General features: G+C 43.6%; 1 protein-coding gene across 1 annotated transcript in view; it reads left to right on the plus strand.

Moving 5' to 3' along the window:
* Positions 1-20,550, plus strand: part of IQSEC3 (IQ motif and Sec7 domain ArfGEF 3) — a 218,977-nt gene extending 198,427 nt beyond the window's left edge. Inside the window, exons 11-14 of the mRNA XM_068277664.1 lie at positions 10,603-10,764; positions 14,972-15,064; positions 17,188-17,231; positions 19,504-20,550. Of these exons, the coding sequence (XP_068133765.1) occupies positions 10,603-10,764; positions 14,972-15,064; positions 17,188-17,231; positions 19,504-19,887 (683 nt within the window). The 3' untranslated portion in view covers positions 19,888-20,550. The remainder of the gene's footprint in view (positions 1-10,602; positions 10,765-14,971; positions 15,065-17,187; positions 17,232-19,503) is intronic.
* Positions 20,551-20,952: the final 402 nt, after the last annotated feature.

Here is a 20,952-nt window from a genome sequence, read left to right on the forward strand (position 1 = left end):
GGGTGCTCAATAAACAGTGGCATAGCTAAGAAGCTCTGAGCCCTGATGCAAGTTTTACATGGGGCCCCCCCAAGCCCTCTACACATAACAATTGATATGGCATACTAAAACCTACCAATGGCAAATACAGTGCAAGGAGGGGATGGGGAACAGCTTGTTAATGATTACCACTATTCAAAGCATCTATTGAAGTGATTATTATGAGCACAGGAACAATAGAGAGCTAATTCTGCAGTTGAGGGAGGGCCCTTCGGGGCCCCTCTGGCCCAAGGGCCCTGATGCGGTTGCAACTTCTGCAACCCCTATTGCTACGCCCCTGTCAATAAAGTACCAAGCACCAGGGCCACCTGCTATGCAAATTACGGCTATAAATAGACACCCAACTCTTTTAATATTTCATCTTAGGGGTGGATGATGGAGCTGACATTCCTCGAGAAATGGTCGTGGGCATTTACGAGCGAATCCAGCAGAAGGAACTGAAGTCCAATGAGGATCATGTGACTTACGTAACAAAGGTGGAAAAGTCCATCGTTGGAATGAAAAGCGTAATTGTTTTTTTTTTCTTACTAAGTAGACATGCCTGTTACAACCAATGTAGCTGTAAAGATGTGGAAACTTATGATTGGCTCTCGTCTTCCCCACAGGTTCTGTCTGTTCCTCACAGGCGCCTGGTCTGCTGCAGCCGTCTCTTCGAGGTGACTGACGTGAACAAATTACAGAAGCAAGCAGCGCATCAGAGGGAGGTCTTCTTGTTTAATGATCTTCTCCTGGTAAATAATAAAATACATTTCCAAGATAGACCTGCTCAGCTAACCTGTTCACCCCAAAAGCCCCCCACATACTTACCTTAAAGGTTTCCTCAAATGCAAATAACAGGCTAACAGCCTTTTAGCTTGAACTTACTTGGAGCCACTTAAGTCCTGATTGGTGTTGCTATGCCTCTTACCCTGCCCACAACACTCCATGCCTAATCCTAGAAAACCTTCCCTCAATGGCTGGACCACTGTTACTTTATACATTCAATAGAAAAAATATTTGTAATTTATACCTTTTAATTTGTAATGTATACCTTCATCACATACAACATTGACTCACCTTTTTAGGCGGAGGCACGTGATTTATTTTCCTCTGATGTGTCCTGGTCTCCATGGCTGCAGTGGTGTCTATTGTCATCTGACCCACCGGCATGTACTGGTGAGTTACGTGATGAGAGACATCGCTGTAAGCACCAAGAACTCCTGGGGGGAAGATGGATCATGTGCAATCGATCTAGATAGGTGAGTCACTTCACCTCTTCACTCGACAGTGCACTCTGCATGAGATGGGGATGGCGCTCTGTCTACCTAATACTGGGGGCTCCTCTGGCTACCAACTAATGAGGGTTATCTAATACTGGGGCTCCACCGGCTACCTAATACTTTGCACTCCTCTGGTTGCCATCTAATGGGAGTTACCTCTGGCCACCAACTACTAGGGGCTACCTAATACTGGGTACTCTTCTGGCTGCCCACTAATGGGGGGTTCATCTTGCTACCAACTACTGGGGGCTACATAATACTAGGGGACCCATATAGCTACTGCTGCTAGGAAGATTAGAAGAAGGTTATAGCTACAGGAAAGTTAGAAGGCAGCGCTGGAGGCTTTGTAAGTATTTTAAGCCCCGCAAACCCCCAAAGCACAGTCCCCATTATCTCCTTAGGCATGCTGTCTGGTTGCCTTAGATTGCTGGACTTTTCTGTACCTGTTTGCTGATTATTTGACTATGACAACATGAATGCAGTCTATCTCTCTCCTTTAGATTTTGAAGCTGTGCCCCAAAAAGAAGACGTCGTCTACCTACACGTTCTGCCGGGCCGTTCCGCTCCTGGGGATGCAGTTCCATCTCTTTGAGAATGAATGTGAGTCATATTTCCATGTTGGTTTGGAATATGAAATCATTACTGTGTTGCTAGGATGTGTTTTATGAGGGGAGCAGACATGACATAATCCTGGGAAACCATTGCTGAGAGTGTATGAACAGTTACGTTGCAAGTTTAGTTGTACCTTTATTTCTCTCTCCCTCTATCCTACATGATCTAAACTAAGAATATACTGTACATTAGATTTAAAAAAAAAAAAGTAAAACATTATAGGGCGGGTCCATACACTGATGACAATGTTCTACTTTGACTTGGCACAGATGAGCTAGAGTTTCTCCGTAGTTCAGCTTGTTTCAAATTCGGATCCTCTCCCATTGAAAATTCCTTGAGGTCCCTTTTACAGTGCGGCATTGCGGTGAGCTTTTTTACTTCAAGAGGCGCCTAAGTCAATGAAAGTCTATGGAGACTTTCATGTCCTGTTTCTGCCTACTAAGCATGTGGTTGTGGGTTTGACTTCCAGACCCACCCAGCATGGGAAACCTGTACATCCCATGGTTGGCAGCTGGGGCGTTGTCTCAAATCTCCTGGTGGGATGAGGGAGTATAATAAACTCAACCTGGTGAATTCTTTAGTACTGTCTCTGACTGCGAAGCATGAGGTCATGAGTTTGACTCCCGGGTCACAAAAAAAAGCGAGACTTACATACTTAATGCGATGCAATGCAGAGCGATGTAAGTATTCAAAATGCCGCATTCCAATCCCAAAGTCATCGATGCGGTACTGCATGATCTGTGCCTACCCCACAGATAATGCAAGTCTAGGGTGACGCAGTAAGTGTGAATGACCGGAACCCCCGGTGATGTACTTCCTGTCCAGTAGTGAGTATGTCACTGAGCGACGGGCTGGCCTATACATATGACTGTCACATAGCTCCCAACTTTTTTAAGATGCGAAAGAGGGACACTTAAAAACATGCCCCACCCATGCCACATCCCTAGCTATGCATACCACTAAAAATTCATAAGCAAAATATCTAATTTTGGTATTCAAAGCACACTGCTCCTTTCTATCGTCACTCGTTTTTCTTCATATTAACATTTGATGCGTTTTAAAGCACAAGGCTCCTGTGTGCATGGACCTACGATGTGAGTTTGTGTTTTCTTTCAATGTTTTTCGGATTTTTCGTTTTAATGTAGTTGTAATAAAGTGTACCTCCCTGTGTAGGAACTAAGCCCTGACTCCTGCATATATGTTTTTTTGGTGACGGTCACTGTCTCCAATATTGAGCACAAGGTGTCTGCAGGCTTCACATTGTGCGGGAGTACAATAGAGAGCGCTGAAGATTATCTTTTATCCTTAACATACTGTTCCATGGTGTATTAGAAAACCTCTGGCTGCTGATTGATTATCAAATGGGCCCGGAGCAGTGCCATAAAGAAGAAATCTGGACTTACCCGGGGCTTCCTCCGGTCCCCCGTACCCTGCAAGTTCCCCCGGCGTCCCCAGTCCCCCCTCTTTGTCCCTTCCGTGGTCCCACTGGCGGCTCTGGTAAACCAGAGAGTTCAGCTGAAGTGGTCACCGTAAGGTTCTGTGCATGCGTGGATCTCTAAAGAGTGAACCGCACATGCGCAGGACACTTACGGCTACCATCATGATGACACGCCAGGTGCGCGCCAGGGGTGCATACGCATGACTTCAGCTGAAGTCGCCAGATTACCGGAGCCACCATTCAAGACTGGGAAACCCGCGGCCTAAGGGGGGCTGGAGGAAGCCCCAGGTAAGTCCAGTTTTCTTTTTTTATGGCATTGCTTAGGGTCCCTTTAAGACATCTGCACTTATATTACATCTACATACTACCAGAGTTCTATGCCTTAATGTATGTTTTCTGGCAGCCATTCCCTAAATTTTGCTCATATATGAGGGCTCAATATTGACAGTTTGTACCTGACCTATGTATCTCCTCATATATTGTATGGTTATTGAACCCTCCTAAATTATGTGTGCATCTTTATATTTGTTAAGTTGCTCTTTTGGGGCCCATTTCCACTACACGCGGTGCGATGAGGCTACATAGCCGGCTAGCCGCATCACACCGTGGCCGAACTGAAATCAATGCGCGGCAATGGAACAGTTTCCATTGCATGCTGGGTATGCGGAGTGGTGCATAGTGATCCGAGAATCTGCAGCATGCTGCAGATTGTCGCACGGCCACATCCGCTTCCCATCTCCTCCCATTGGTGGCTGCATCTCCCGATGCGGATGTGACATGCATGGGAGCCACATCGCATCCCTTCGGATCCCATTCGCCAGTGGAAACGGGCCCCAATGTCTCCACTTACACCTACTGTACTGTATGTACTCATGCCTATTAGACACTATGTGATTTCCACAGTTTATTTTTAAACCAATACAAAAAGTTAACATTAAGCATATATCCCTATACACAAGGTCCAGAGTCCGTTTTTTCTGCGGGCATCATAAACCTGTGGTAACTAGACAGAGCGAGCACGCTAATTAATGTACAATTGCAGCTTGCAGCATTCAGATTGCAGTAACTGCCCTCAGCTGAGGCATATGTATGGGTCTGAGGGTGCATACACACATCCAATTTTGATTGGACAATCACTAGTGAATCTAAAATACTATATGAAAATTAGGCAATCATTGGCCAATCAAAATGCGTATATACAGCCCAAGGGTAAATTCACACTGCATCCATTGCAACATGCATGCGCCACATTGCAACAGATTTCCAAAATAGACTCTTCCGATAATGCGCGCTTCACAATATACAGAACTTCGTAGCCATTCATTTGTAGCGTGGGCGTAACATGCACAGTGCCCGGTAGCGCACATCTCAGCTCGTTATTTTTACATAATGCAAGGCGCTCCAGGTGTTTGCTTTAAAGCAAATGAAAAGTTAGATACTTACCTTGGGAGAGGAAAGCCTCTGGATCCTCCAGAGGACTCCCCCGCCTCCTTCTACCTCGCTGTTCCAGCGCTGTCTCCTCCCGAAACTCAAAGCCACGCTGCCGTACCAGAACGAATGCAGTCACGCTGTACCTGCACAGTACTACGGACCTCTTTGGGCTTCAGCTGAGCCCCTTGCTTCTGTGCATGCACAAGGTTTTCTGGAGGACATAGCACTGGAAGGGGATGGTGAAGGAGGATGGGGGAAGCCTCACTATGAAGGTGAGTATCCATTTGGAGGCCTTTTTTCCCCTACAGTTACACTTTAAAGTAATTTGGAGATGGCTGAAAATAAAAAAAATATATACATACCTGGGGCTTTTTCCAGCCCCCTTCAAGGACACCCGAGGAGAAAATAAACTAATAAAATAAACAATTGTACCTATCCTCCCTCTCCTAAAAAAAGACTTTTTAAGATATTCCACAGTTTTATTTTTTATTTAAATCTTCATTTTAAGTTTTTACTGTTTTATTGTTTTTGCTCAATGACACATTCATTGAAGTATGCCAGTGCTAAAATCTATTAACCATTGGCCCTTTTATGTCTTCCCTGCTTTCAGAAGCCATTTTCTGCTAGGAAAGTGTTTTACAGTTGTAATTTCTTATCAGTGAGGGTCACACTGTAGTCTGACTCAGTCCTGACTCAGACAGGAACTGCCACTTACATACCTGATGTTTAACTCTTTCAGGCAGAGAAAGAAAAAAATGAACACAGCCTAGTTATTTGTGTGCTAGGCACTGTACATACACATGCCTATCTCATCATGTCACATGTCACCTCGGGTATCCTTTCAGGCTAATCGGTCCCTCACCGTCCTCCCCCACCGCCTGGATCCTCTGCTAGATGCCCTGTTAACACCGCAAATCAGGTAGTGAATGGGATGCAGGCGCAGAATGCTCCCGGCCATGGGAGTGCATGCAACCGGACTGCGTCTGCGCCAACTGGCAGAATGACTGGACCGCCTATCGGAGAATCCAGGCTGCCTGGAAAGATGGCGAGGGACCGATTATCTTGAAGGGGGTTGGAGGAAGCCCCAGGTGTGTATAATGTTTTTTTTATTTTTAGCCATCTCAGGTTTACTTTAAAGGACCACTATCGTGAAAAATTGGACAATTTAAAACATGTAAAGATGTACAAATAAGAAGTATGTTTCTTCCCGAATCCCGAGTAAAATAAGCCATAAATTACTTTTCACCTAATTTGGTGTCACAGTTGGTAGTTGAAATCTGACAGAACCGACAGGTTTTGAACTAGTCCATCTCTTCATGGGGGATTCTCAGCAAAGCTTTTACTCTTTATAATGACATTACCCGAAAAGGAATTATACAGTGATGCTGGTCAGCCTTCCTGCTCGCTGCACACTTTTTTGGTAGTTGGAGAGAGCAACTGCCATTTGCTAAGTGCTTTTGAAACAAACAAAAAAGCACTGAGAATCCACTTTGAGGAGATGGGCTAGTCCAAAACCTGTCGGTTCTGTCAAATTTCTACTACCTACTCTAAGTGACAGCAACATAGGAGAAAAGTAATTTAGGGCTCATTTTACTCTGGAAGAATTGTACTTCTTATTTGTCTATGTTTACATGTATTTTAAATTTGACAATTTTCGTGATAGTGCGCAGAGCCGGCCTTAGAGTACGCGGGGCCTGGGGCGAGTGTCATATGCGGGGCCTAGAGCCATAAGTGTAGGCCATGTACCGTACCACCACAGTCACGGGCTTGTCCACCTCTAAAACAGTATGCCTTATTATTGTTTAAAAACTTGTTAAAGGCCCCTAAGCCAACCAATACAGGAACAATTACAATACGTAATGTAATCGAACTGTACCTATCCCTAGCTCCCCAGCCAGCCTCTATCTATCCCTAGCTCTCCATGAAACCTAGCACCAATCACCAGCCAGTCTAGAAGCTCCAGCCCAAGCCCCTCTCTAGCTTCAGTCCATGTTTGACTGCTGAAGACGAAAACCTAAGCAATAAAAGGGGGGGGGGGGGGGTGTAAAATATAAGGTGTGTAAAACAAAATAGGAACATCTGAGTTGTTGTAAATGACACACTGCTCAGAACACAAACAGCTAGACTTCTGTAGACCTTTCCTTCACCACCACCAAAATGAGCATGGTATGGTGTGCATGACATGCGTGGCCCTCTTCATGTGCGGGGCCTGGGGCGATCGCCCCACTTGCCACCCCCAAAGGCCGCCTCTGTAGTGCGCTAACATGATCCTAGCCTTAAAGGGAAATTTCACTTGCGTTATAAGGTTGCCTTGAAAATAAACCAATGCTGCACAAGCCTATTTCTAATTTAATGTTATCAAAAATATCTTTTTATTTCAGTCTGCAGACAGCTAAGAATTTCCAAAGCTGACAGTAAGTTCAAGTTGCTCGTTGTTCCAGGCTTGACACCAGTCCTCTGCGGACTCATATTGGAGTACTGCTGCCTGAAAAAACATCCACCACTTCTTAGCATTTCCCAGCACCTGGATTATTCCAGTGACTGGCAGCCAGTTCTGACACTTTGATGTGTGTCCATTTCTGTTAGCAACGCAGTGGCATGACTGTGGAAGCAATGCTTTTATATGCACATAAAAGCAATGGAGCTGAAATACTGTTCACCACTTAGTCCTTTCAATATATAGAGCCTAAAAGCATTGAGTTTTTCTCAAGCAAAACTGGAATTTCCCTTTAGAGTAGACATGGAAAGGTGCGTACACACATCCAGTTTTTATTGGCCATTTTTGCCACTTTCATGTAGTAGGAGAGCCAGCAGATTTTGAGTTCTTAGAACCGATTGTGTAAGATAGCGCTTGTACTCCATAGAGGGGGTAAAATTAGCCATTCAAGACTGGAGATCTGTACCAGGCTTAAAGCAAACCTGAAACCAAAAAAACACCCTATGATATAATGAATTATATGTGTAGTACGGATAATGAATATAACATTAGTAGCAAAGCCTAATATTTTTATTTTCAGTTATATCACTTTTTTTTAATAACATTGCATCATTTTGTCACAGTTGCAGTCTTAAAACCACACTCTGCATTTTAAGCTATAAAACAAAGCAGAAATAATGACCCTTTGAACTTTCCTGCGGTAAAACCTTATTTCAAGCTGTCTCTCTCTGTTTCTTGATTGTTTAAGTGCTTCAAAAAACAGGAATGTATTCGACCCAGTTGGCCGAATAGCTCAGAGAAGCGCTTCTGCATAGATAATAACTGAAGTTTTTTTTAACTCTTCCTGTACTAAAAAACAATATGAGACTTTTCTCTGCTACTAATGTTCTATTTCTTAGCTGCACTACATATATAATGCATTATCTCATAAGTTTATCTCCGCTTTATGTTTGCTTTAAGTACTTTGTTTACTGCGCACTTAAAAGTCCTCCATTAATGTGCCTGACATGTGGGGGCGCAATGTTTATATTAACCAGCTGAGCGGTCTGGACGAGCTCAGCTCGTCCAACACCGCCAGCGGCTGCCGCTCAGGCCCTGCTGGGCCGATTTTAATGAAATAAAAAGCAGCACACGCAGCCGGCACTTTGCCAGCCGCGTGTGCTGCCTGATCGCCGCCGCTCTGCGGCGATTCGCCGCGAGCAGCGGCGAAAGAGGGCCCCCCTAGCCGCCTGAGCCCAGCGTAGCCGGAACAAAAAGTTCCGGCCAGCGCTAAGGGCTGGATCGGAGGCGGCTGACGTCAGGACGTCGGCTGACGTCGATGACGTCACTCCGCTCGTCGCTATGGCGACGATATAAGCAAAACAAGGAAGGCCGCTCATTGCGGCCTTCCTTGTTTATTCTGGGCGCCGGAGGCGATCGGAAGATCGCCTCCGGAGCGCCCTCTAGTGGGCTTTCATGCAGCCAACTTTCAGTTGGCTGCATGAAATAGTTTTTTTTTTATTTAAAAAAAACCCTCCCGCAGCCACCCTGGCGATTTAATCAGAACGCCAGGGTGGTTAAAATAAAATCATACTAGGGTGGCTTAATTGATCTTCATTCCAGGTATCTCGCTATCTATCAAGGATCTGTTTCCCCTGACACTGCCCTCCTCCACATTGATACCACCCGCCTTCCTGCGCTTTAAAACGTTCCCTGATAGCATCGTGATGCGAAGCATGCACTGAAGCATACAGTACATAGAAGTATGCTTCACTGCAACTGTAAACGCGCATGTTGCATGCTGGGATGCCAATATATTGTCCTTTGCACTGCACCGCAACAGATGCACTGTAAAAGGAGCCTTGTCTCTGTATTTTAGTTCTCAGGCTGCTAAAGCAAAAGAAAAGCGACTTAGAAAAAAAAAACAGACACTCACCTAAGGAGAGGGAAGGCTCTGGATCTCATAGAGCCTTCTCCTCCTGCTCTCCATGTCCTCGTTCCAGCCCTGTCCTTGGTTCAAATTTGCCACCTCTGTGAGCACTCGGAAGGCTTTGGAAACACTCATGTACCCGAGTGCTTCCAAAGGTGGACGGCTCCGTACTGCGCATGTGCAAATGTGCACTACAAAGCCAACCGTCTTCAGAAGCACTCGGTGCTTCTTAAAGGGATACTGTAGGGTGTTCGTGGGAAAAGGAGTTGAACTTACCCGGGGCTTCTAATGGTCCCCCGCAGACATCCTGTGTTGGCGCAGCCACTCACCGATCCTCTGACCCCGCCTGCGGTTCACTTCTGGAATTTCAGACTTTAAAGTCTGAAAACCACTGCGCCTGTGTTGCCATGTCCCCGCTCCCGCTGATGTCACCAGGAGCATACTGCGCAGGCCCATTATAGTCTGTGTCTGCGCAGTACGCTCCTGGTGACATCAGCAGGATTGAGGACATGGCAACGCAGGCGCAGTGGTTTTCAGACTTTAAAGTCTGAAATTCCAGAAGTGAGCCAGAGGCGGGGCCAGAGCATCGGTGAGTGGCTGCGCGGGCACAGGATGTCTGCGGGGGACCATTAGAAGCCCCGGGTAAGTTCAACTCATTTTCCCCCGACCCCCCTACAGTATCCCTTTAAGCCTTCTGAGAATCCCTATAGATGTATTCATCCTGTCAAGGTGGCCACACACCATACAATTTTTTAAATATCTGTTCAATTTAAGAATTGCAATCAATTTTTCTGACTGACTGTAACATTTCAAAAATATGACCAATGTACCACACACCTATGTCCAATGTTTCCCCAATTATGATAAAAATGATTGGGAAATCTGAGAAAATTGCTAGGGTGTGTATATTAATAAATTGACAATCTAACACACACCATACACTTTATAGAAAGATTGAAGAAAAATATCTGTCATTCCGGATCGATTAAAATCGAAGAAAACGGGAAATCCGATCAGATTTTTCAGTCGAATGAAAAAAAGCTTTACATTTTTTCGGGAGATCCGATCGTTTTTATCGAATTGCCGTAAAATCGGATCATTTTATTGTATCGTGTGTGGCCACCTTTAGTTGGACAACTTAAACGGAGCTGATGAGGAACGAGGACACTGAGAGAGGACTTAGAAGGCTCTATGAGATCTGGAGCCTTCCCTCTCCATAGGTTAGTATCATCATTTTTTTTCCTAAGTCACTTTAGTGTTTTACTATAACTATATCACAAATCATGGACAAAAAAGCTGCAACATCTGTTGAACCCTAAACTGGCCTTTAATCATTACAGTCTGAAATGCAATAACTGTTGCTGCTTGAATCCTTGGTTTGCATATGTTTCGTAAAGAAGGCTGTAATGAGGACACAGGAATAGCTGGCATCGTTGTTCATTTACCTGGTATTCTCTTTGTTGTCTCCCGCCTCCAGATTATCCTCACGGGATCACATTAGTCAGTCCTCTTTCGGGATCAGAGAAGAAGTTAGTTTTGCATTTTTGCGCCCTTGGTGCGGAGGAACTGCAGAAATTTCTGGAGGATCTGAAGGAGTCCATTTGTGAAGCGTCGGAGATGGAACAGATTCGCATTGAGTGTAAGCCAAATTTGTTTTTGACACCAAAGGGGACAGGGGCATAGTTAGCAATAACTGGGCCCCATAGCAAAAACAACAGTATACGGTAACCCTTATGCCACCTCATTGCCCCCCTTCCCCACAGATAGTAGTATTAGGTAGCCTTTGTTCCCCCTCAGTCCCCCAGATAGTATCAGTATTATATAGACTTTTTAAATTAAACCTGTAGTCTCCCAAAGAAAAAAAGTTTCAGTGTCTTATATTAATTTTTGCTACAAATGTTGTGCTGGGGCTTATTTTCGGTGGACGTCTTATATTTCTATGAACACACAAGTTCTTGTGCTGTGTGTCCTCCTGTCTTCCCCACTGTGCTGCCTCTTACTTTGTTGGATCCACCTCTTGTGTGCCCGTGTCCCCCTTGTACCTTCAGAGTTCACCTGGTGTCCCCCTCTGCACCTATGTCCTCCTCTATGCCCTAAACTCCTGTGTCCCATGTAACTGTATGTCCTCCTGGTGTCCCCTGTGTCCTTCGAGGTGCCCCTGCATCCTCCTCTTACCCCTAGCTCCATGTTGCGCTGTCCACCATGTCCTGCAATGTCCCCTTATTCATCTTCTTCCCCCCAGCTCCATGTTGCTATGTCTCCGATGTTCATCCTATGGGGAAGAGGTAAGGCAACTTGTGATTCATCTGGAGCTGAAGAACTTGTAGGTTGGACCAAGGCTTTGTGATTGGGCTAATCACTGCACTTGCTGAGTAGCAGCGAGCACAGTGATTGGCCCAATGATGGAGTCTTGGTCCTACCAGTTAGACCATCGGCTCCAGTAGAAACACAAGTTGCCATACTTTTTCCCCTTACTGCCACTAGGGATTATCTTCAGAGTAGGGCTTATATTTTGGGGCTTATTTTCAGGGAACGACTGGATAGCGAGCCGTAGACACTCTTTTATGAGCAGCTTTGTGGTACTTTGCACATGCGGCTATACTCGCAGAAGCACTGTACGGCTGCACGCATTTATGTAGGGGAGCGCCGCCTGTCAGAGGACCCTGGTCAGCAGCGCCAGTGTCAAGAACACTGGAAGCCTCTGGACTATCTAGGTAAGAATCTAACTTTTTCTTTGGAAAACTACAGGTTTACGTTAAAAATGTGCCTTATTTTGGATTTGCTTTATCTATATAAAACTAGTTATGTAAACAACAAGCAAAAAAAGTACATAAACATTTAGGGAAAGTAATGCTTTAAGGGAGACTGAAATGAACAAAAAAAATGATGATATAATAAATTGGTTGTGTGGTATGGATAATTACTAGAGCATTAGTAGCAAAGAAAATATTCTCATATTTTTATTTTCAGTTATATAACTTTTTTTTATATTATTGCATCATTCTCTAATATTTTCAGTTTACACACTACTCAGCACTCTAAAGGATTTTACAGAGCAGTTACATACACTAATGGACCGCCACTCAATTTACTCTAATACTCTTTATTGTATCAAAAGGTAAATGACAACACAATATCCCCGGAAACCCCCCACCTATTAAAAACCCCTATCCCACGCTGGATACAACAGGAGCGCTCCCGGTCAACACCATACACACACAACCCACATTCAACAACCATGGACTGAATCAATCTCTAATGGCTAATAGAATGGAGGCAACTGTATGATAACGCTTCTGCAAAGGCAAGTCCACTAATCCATGTTCACTCCAGAGTATACATTCTTTAGTGATTGATCATGCAGCATAATGACACAGTCCAGATTAGAATCTTCAACAACTGCGACCGAGATCTCTGCACTTAACATATATTTGAATGCTTCCTTATGGAGTTGTTAATAACCTTCCTCGGAGCGCCGTGCCACCTGTATACCCACTCGCTCTCTACACATCTGTGTGGCTTCCGGGGTATCTCCCTTCAGCATAAAGGTGTTACCTTCTCGCTGTAACGAAAGATGGTCATCCGGGCTTCCTTCTGCGGCGTCCCGCAGATTACAGGTACCTGTATGTGTCAGGGACTTGCCGACTTGCAGCGCGTCATGCGTCCCCGTGTATGGACGCCGGAGCAGCTTCCCACATCCAGCGTATTGGCCACGCCCACATACGCGTTACGCCCACCAACGTGAGCTTCGTCAGTGTGATGACGCTGTGGCTAGGTCATAGCAGGAAACCCTCTTCTATTTAAAACAAAACTGTCTCTCATCCACGCCTCTCCATGGATCACATTTGATTCTGCGCTCTACATCTTCATTTGAAATCCTTCCATATATTTATCTCCTGGTGTTTTGGGAGAGCATATAGTCCAGAAAGATTACTGGATACAATAAACCATGAAATGTCTCATTTATTGCCAGATCAATTTCATACAATTCGTGCTGTATATGGCTTGGTTGTTTGGTGTCTCCTTATATTACCTCCGCAGAAGCTACATGCATTTTAGTTGCTTAATACTTCTATTTGTTGCCTCCATGATGTTTTATTATTTCATACCTCCTTTTAACCCTTCCTTTCAGTGTCCTCATAGAGGCCCAAGTCTAGTGCACCTATACATTTATATCTATCCCTCCTTCTCGCCGGGAACTACTTTGCTGGCAATAAATAGTACTCTGCAAACACTTCTACCTATGGTTTCATGCTGCAAATACCTCTGCCAATGGTTTCATACATTCTCATGTGCACACTTCATAGTAATCTTCTCATCATGTATATTCTCGAGACATATATATCCAATTTACAACCAATCCATGCATCCTTCTATGTCTCTCTTGTTTAAGTACCACCATTACATATATTATATTACATACTTCACATCATCCCTGCAATCCAGACTGGTTCTTATTATAAATTCATCCTATTCTAAACCCAATTATTTATAGAGGGGGACTGGTCATCTACATCTAGCAACAAATTTTTGCTTATTTACCCATACTCTTTCAAAAAATGGACCAAATTTAGCTCAGAATTAAGTCCTCGTGGGATTAACGTTCCCAGAGTGTATATCCACCTATTCTCAATTTGATATAATAATTTCTCAAAATCTCCTCCCCTTGTACTCCTTTTTGGTTTAATAATACATTTATATCTCATACAGTCTGGATTGCTATTATGGAATACTGCGAAATGTGTGCCCAATGGGCTTTTTTCATCCGCAGTAGCAATATTTCCTACATGTTCTCCAATTCTCTCCTTGATCTTCCTTTTTGTTTTCCCTATATACTTCAGTCCGCATGGGCAGGTAATCATATATATAACTCCCTCAGAATTACAGTTTACGAAACTCCTAATATCATATTTTTTATTCCCTTTCGAATTTTCAAACTCATTTGTCTTATCCACTAATTTGCAATATCTGCACGATCCACATGGGAACATCCCAGTTGGGATAGGGCCCAGAAACCCTCTTCCCCAATTTGGGTCTATATTTCTAGAGTGTACCTCAGCCTTCACCAAAGTGTCCTTGAGGTTCGGGGCCCTTCGTGGAGTCATAAGCGGATATGGACCCACAATTTTCAAAAGATCAGGGTCAAGACTCAGGACATGCCAGTGTTTTTCCAGCACCCTCCTGAGCTGGGGCCAGTGAGACCCATACGTAGTTATGAATCTCACCTTCCCCTGCCCATCATTTTTCCTTTTGCTTTTCTTTCTCAAAACTACATCACGATCGATTGTACTTACCCGCTCTCTAGCATTATCAATTTTACAGAGCAGGCCAGTGAACTCTTGACCTGTCCTCTGGAGAGAAAAATAAAATACAGTGACTGACACTTGAGATATTAAGCTTCAGAAGAAAGAGCTCTCTGGGACTTTGAAAGTTGTGGAGCTCAATTTCTCTTTTGCATAGAAAACAACTGGAGTTTCTTAACTCTTCCTGTACTGGAAACAATATTAGAATTATGTCTCTGCTCATAATGTTCTATTTCTTAGCTGTACTACACATACAAATTATTCTATCATATTTATTTTTTTTTTTGCTTCAGTGTGTCTTTAAGTTAAAGTTATTTTAGTTACTTTTTTTATTTTTTTGCTTGGAACTTGGTAAATTACTGAGAAATTAAGTTTTACCGATAGAGTGAGAAAGCAAAAAGTATTTCATGATGTAAGTTTTGTGAATCAACCCAATGTGCCTTTTTTATATTTATCAGTTCTGTGCACTAGCATTACACAATTATCAGCGGCGACTGAGTATTATTTTTGTAAGGTAACTGTGATTGTATCTTCCGTTCTTAGGGGAGCTGGAAAAGCAGCACGGGGTGAAGACCACCCCTGTCAAGACAAATGGGTCCCAGCTGGACTGTCAGTCTAAGCAGGAGTCTCCCATCGGTAAGTGGTACATTCCTACAGTGTCACGGCCTTGCCCCTCCTCCTGACCCTTGAGTTTCCCCAATCTGGCTGCTTTCCCATTTTTTTTCTGGCCTAAGTGGCACCTGTCTGTCCTTGTCTGTCTGTCCGTCCTTCTTTCTTCTTTCTCCCTTATAATTTCTCTTCCCTTGACTCATGACATTTGGACAATCTCTATGCTGCTCACTTACCCCCCACCTAGGATTGAATTAAAGTGGATAGGTTTGTTTTTGAGTCTAAGTCTAGTTTTATTTTTATTTTCTGTGGTCTGCAAACCACAGGATATGGAATTCTAGAGTAGATGCTTACGTAGAGGCTGGAATATAGAAATGGCGGGCCTGGTAGACCATAAGGGGCTTGCTGTGGGGGCTACAAGAATGACTGGCCAAGTGTGATCTTTGACCGTGGATCATTGAAGGCGAGCAAATGACATTTGGGCACACTTGTGCTGTGTATATGTGCCTTTAAATATGAAATATGTCACAGGATGATGGAGGGAGTTCCATGGGCGTAACTAAAAACCAATCCCCCCTCCCCCCCAGCAAAACTTTGACAGGGCCCCCTTAATGATAACAACCCTTCCCTCGCTTCCCTTGGTGGCCTTCACAACATGGGGGTCCATTATACAAAGGTCATAAAACGAGTGGGGCCATTAGGATACAATTGTATGGGCGTGTTCACATCTCTGCATTGTACTGCATCCTATTATCCATATGCACTTTCTACGGTGTGTTTCTGGATAATGGGTGCAATTAAGAGCTTGTTACATAACAGTTATTCATGCAATGAAAATAACTTGCATGTTATAATGTGCAGAGTATGCGTTGCATAATGTCCACGTTATAGTGTAGAATCTAGCGTGTGTACACCGGCCCTTAATCCCCCTCAGTGTGTTGGCAGGTATAGTTCTCCCCATTCACTCCGCCCACTCTATGACGCTCCTCCTGCGTCACCCTGTAGGCCCTCCTCCCCCCTGCATAGCAACAGAACACAGCCTCGGCCCCACACGTTGACTAGTGTTAAAAAATAAACATATCCAATATGTTGTTATTAATTTGCAGAGTTATGTTTTTTAATAGTTATTTAGTTTGCAACAGTGAGGATGCAGGCCGACTTCCATGCAGCCTTTTCTCTGTAGTACAGATTCTCCTTGTCACTGAGTCATCACACTTCTGCCCCTCCTGCTGACTGTCTCACTGTTCTGTCACTTCCCTTTTTCCTGCGTTCCCCATTCTGACCCTTTTTCTTTCCGTTTTCCTGTGCTTCCACCTCTGTTCATTCTCTATTGCCACTCTCTGTTTCTTTCTTTCTTTCTTGCTCTCTTTCTTTCTTGTTCCTTATTTCTTCCTTCCTCTCTTTCTTTATCTTCCTTTTTTTCTTATTTCTCTTTCTTTCTTTCTTTCTTTCTTTCTTTCTTTCTTTCTTTCTTTCTTTCTTTCTTTCTTTCTTTCTTTCTTTCTTTCTTTCTTTCTTTCTTTCTTTCTTTCTTTCTTTCCTTCCTTCTCTATATTTCTTTTTTGCTCTCCTTTTCCCTCTTTTCTTTCTCTCTCTCTCTTTTTCCCTTCATTTTTATTTTCCCATTGCCTTCTCTCTCTCTCTCTCTCTCTCTCTCTCTCTCTCTCTCTCTCTCTCTCTCTCTCTCTCTCTCTCTCTCTCTCTCTCTCTCTCTGCTCTTTATATCTATATTCCTCTCTCCTTTTACCTTTTATTCTCCTTTCTGTCTCTGCATTTATGCTCCTCTCTTTCCCTTTCTTTCTATCTCTCCTCACTCCTTTGTATCTGTTTTCTGCTCTCTTACTTCTCTCTTCTCTCCATTCTTCTCTACTCTGGTTCCTGCTTTTTTTTCTTACCTCTCTCATATACTCTGTTTCTCATCTCCATTCTCCTCTCCTTCATTTCTCTGTTTCTATTCTCGCCCTTCTTCTCTTCTCCTCCTCCTCCTCCTCTCTCTCTCTTCTGTAATTCTTTTTCTTCTCTCTCTATTCTTTCTCTCTCTCTTCTGTATCTCACTTGCTCTCCTCTCTCTTGTCTGTACCTCTTTTCTCTGTATCTTTCTCTCTCTCTCTTTCTCTCTCCTGCACCTAAGTTCACCTCATATTTTGAAGGTAAGCACGAGTCACCTGAGAAGGACGCAGACAGTGTGGTGGAGGTGAGTAGGGCTGTAACACAACAGGGCTGTCACTCCGACCAATCACAATGCTCCATCCTGCGCTGCTCACCCATCCCTCAGTTCAGGTCAGCAATCTAGTCACCCATTCACCCTCAGGCCAAAACAATATAGTCACCCCATTACCCTCACAGTGCCCTTAAAGTGTACCTGTAACCCTCAAACAGACGGAACAGCCATTTTGTGATCTTAACCAATATTCTTAATGATAACAGGTAATGCATATAAGCATAGCTTAGAATGTAACTTGAATCTTCTGACATTTCTATGCCTTTCACTGTCAACTGCCCTTATGCACAACACAAACAAATGTAATTTGGCATCACGTACCAATTAATGAAGTGAATGAAAGAAGATGCAGAGATGTGACCTTTAGCAATCAATCAGATTTGCATTTAAGCTGGCTTTTAAATAAAAAAAAAAAAAGCTGTAATTTGACTGTGTGCTAATACACTTTCCTCATTTAGTTTTATAGCGCATCCCCAAAAGCAAACCTGAAGCAAAAAAAGCCCATAGGATATAATGAATTGTATGTGTAGTACGGATAATGAATAGAACATTAGTAGCAAAGAAAATAGTCTCAATTTTTTTTTCAGGTATATAGCTTTATTTAAAACATTGCATCATGCTGTCATATTTGTCGTTTTAAACCCACACTCTGTATTTTAAGCTATAAAACAGAGCATAAATATTGACCCTTTGAACTGTCCTGCAGTAAAACCTTATCACAAGCTGCCTCTCACTGTTTCTTGGCTGTTTAAAGCGGAATGAAACACAGCAATTCTTCTTTGCTCTAAAACATTATTTACAGCATATTATATACTACCAGCATTTTTTTTTACTAGAACAGCATTCAAAGGTTTAAACATAGGACAGAAAAGCTTAATGCCGGGAAAGATGGACGCATTCGAACTGGAGATAATGTTATCTTGTGTTTACTTGTATCAAGTGAGGAATGTAAACAAACACTTCTCTGACACTGCAGACTCTCCTGAACATAGACAGACAGTCAGAAAGCATTTCTGCTTATATTTCAAGATGAAAAAAAAAAGTTATGAATAAAAAGCAAAGTCAACAAAATAGTGTACTTTGGAAACTTGTAATTTCTAAATGAATAATAATACTTATGCACAAAAGCAAATATGATAACTGTAGGGCATATACAAAGTAGGAAAACGTGTTTTTATTGAATATTATGTCAGTACTATTTGGGGTTGGGTTTGCAGAGCTCAGAGAAGCTCTTTTGTATAGATGACAATTGAAGTTTTTAACACTTCCTGTACTGGAAAACAACTTGAGACTCCTTTCTTTGCTACTAATGTTCTAATTCTTAGCTGTACTACTCATGCAATTCATTATCTCATAAGTTTATTTTCACTCCAGGTTTGCTTTAAATGGAACGTACTTCCTGTAGTGCAAACATTTAGGCAATTGCTATAAAAGTTATAGCAATGAAAATTCCCCACCGAGTGCTTTTTGTTTTTTAGTTCAGTGACATTACCAGACCCCATCTTATTGCTTAGCTAAACCTGTTGGAAATGCAGTGTACTAGTTGCCTAGCAGCACTGCTGTTGCTAAGGTGGGGACCGGAAGCCATGTTGTCACGGTTTGTCAGCATTTAGTCAAATGCAGCTTTTCTTGGAGTTTTAAATTGCTTAGGGCTTTACATCTTCAGTCTAACCTGTTAACCATGTCTGGTCTGTTCCTTACATTGAGTCAGCCAACAAAATTGCTATCTCCTCTGTAATGACGTTGAGAGGTACGCTTTAATTCCTTATTCCTTTACCTTGCAGACCACTTTGACTGGTTTTCCACCCCTGTTTGAATTTGCTTTCCCTGGACAGCCTTTGCGAATCAGCAATGCTGTCGATCTCTGATGATGTGTTTGCATGCCTTAAAGGGGTTAGTAGTAGAATTTAAAATCTTAAAAAAGTGATAAAATTCCTGCACGACATTTTACATCTTGGAAATGACCCCTTGTAATAAAGTATGGTATTTGTATTGACTTGTGGGGGGAGGAAGATAAGGTGGTCTGCAATATGGATTTTTGCATTATCTGCTAATGCAAAATGACTTTTGAGGCTTGAGCGCCTCTAGTGTCACCCTAGCATGCCACCCACCCACCTCCCCAGGACACCTAGATGAGGTTAAAGCCTACTAGGGCTCTTAGCTTCTGGGGTAAAGGGCAGCCAGGACTAGCACGTGGGAAATAGTCTTGTAACATTTAATGCTTCTTTGGCTGTTTCTAAACTAGGTGTCAATTCACAACAGGCTTCAGACGTCCCAGCACAGAGGCCCCCAGGGGCCAGAGAATGGAGCTCCGGGCAGCACGGCTCCTAACGGGAAACGGGAGGCTCTGCAGGTTGCCCCCTCCGACCAGCTCCTGCAGTGTCAGCAGATTGTCAAGGTGATTGTGCTGGACACTCCTGGCCGGGCGACGCCCGCCTTTGACCAGACTGTTGCCCGCTATGTGTCTGGGTCCTGTACCACTACTCCTCTGCGCAATGTGGGAGGAGGTGTCCAACAGCCCCCATTACCCCCGCCACCACCCCCTTATAATCACCCACACCAATACTGCCCTCCGGGGGTCCTTCTAAGAGAACGCAGATATTCCAGTGGCTCGCGGAGTCTTGTTTGAGCAATGAGTCATTTACTGGTCTGTTAGAACTGATCTGCTTGCACACATACCAAACCTTGCACATATATTACTTTCCTAATCGCTCGGTAGCCCATGCACACTGAACCCTCTCTTGCACATACTGCATCCTCTACACGTGCTACAGTCAAATATTGTTGCTCACTCATGTTGATCTCATATATTTCCCATTGATCAGGCATTTCGTGCACAATTTATCCCACCCCTTTTTATACCCTCCAAAGAGTTCAGTTCATGTATTTTTGGTAGGTTTGAACTCTTCTCACAATATTTTTTTTATTGTGGAGGAAATGTAGTATGATCAGCCTATCCCGGATGAGCCCCCATGCTGGTTAATTCTGCCTCCCCCATTGCTTCCACTGAATTTACTCGGAGCTCCTGCATAATCATTTGTGCCTGGATTTTCCTGAACTGTCCTCTCCTCTCCATGTCTCCATGCTGATTGACAACAGATTGCTTTGGGAAAGGACTGAACCAAAACACGAATTTCGATGCTATTTGCCTCGGATAAACAGACTTGGCAGCTCACCTGAAGAGTTCTAGATCGACAATCAAAGTAAAACAGGAACAAGTGAGCCGAAGTCAGACTGATGCTTCTTATTTTATGTGCAATACAGTTCTTCATGGACATATGTTTCACATGAATTCTAAGAATGGTGGAATAATTTCCGATACTTCATTTACCCTTTAAAATAGTTGAATTACCCTTAAAGAAGATCTGTAATTTAAAAAAATTCCTCTGGGGGGATACTTACCTTGAGAGGCCTCTGGAGCCTAATGAGGCTTCCTCTGTCCCTCTCCGTCCCTCCGTTAGCCTGCCCGGGTCCCCCGAAGTGCGGCAAGGTAAATATTTACCTACTGCGATCCTGCGCAGGCACACTAGCCACTCTTCCTTCAGGTTGAGGTGGAAATAGCCGAACCTGATTGATCCGCTCTACTGCGCTCTACGTGAGTCCTTTTGCACCAGCGTAATAGAGCAAATACGATGGGACTCGGCTATTTCCACCTAGCCCGAAGGAAGGATTCCGGGAGGATGCGGGGGAGCCA

Source organism: Hyperolius riggenbachi, chromosome 3 (genome assembly GCF_040937935.1).
Source record: "Hyperolius riggenbachi isolate aHypRig1 chromosome 3, aHypRig1.pri, whole genome shotgun sequence".
NCBI lineage: Eukaryota > Metazoa > Chordata > Amphibia > Anura > Hyperoliidae > Hyperolius > Hyperolius riggenbachi.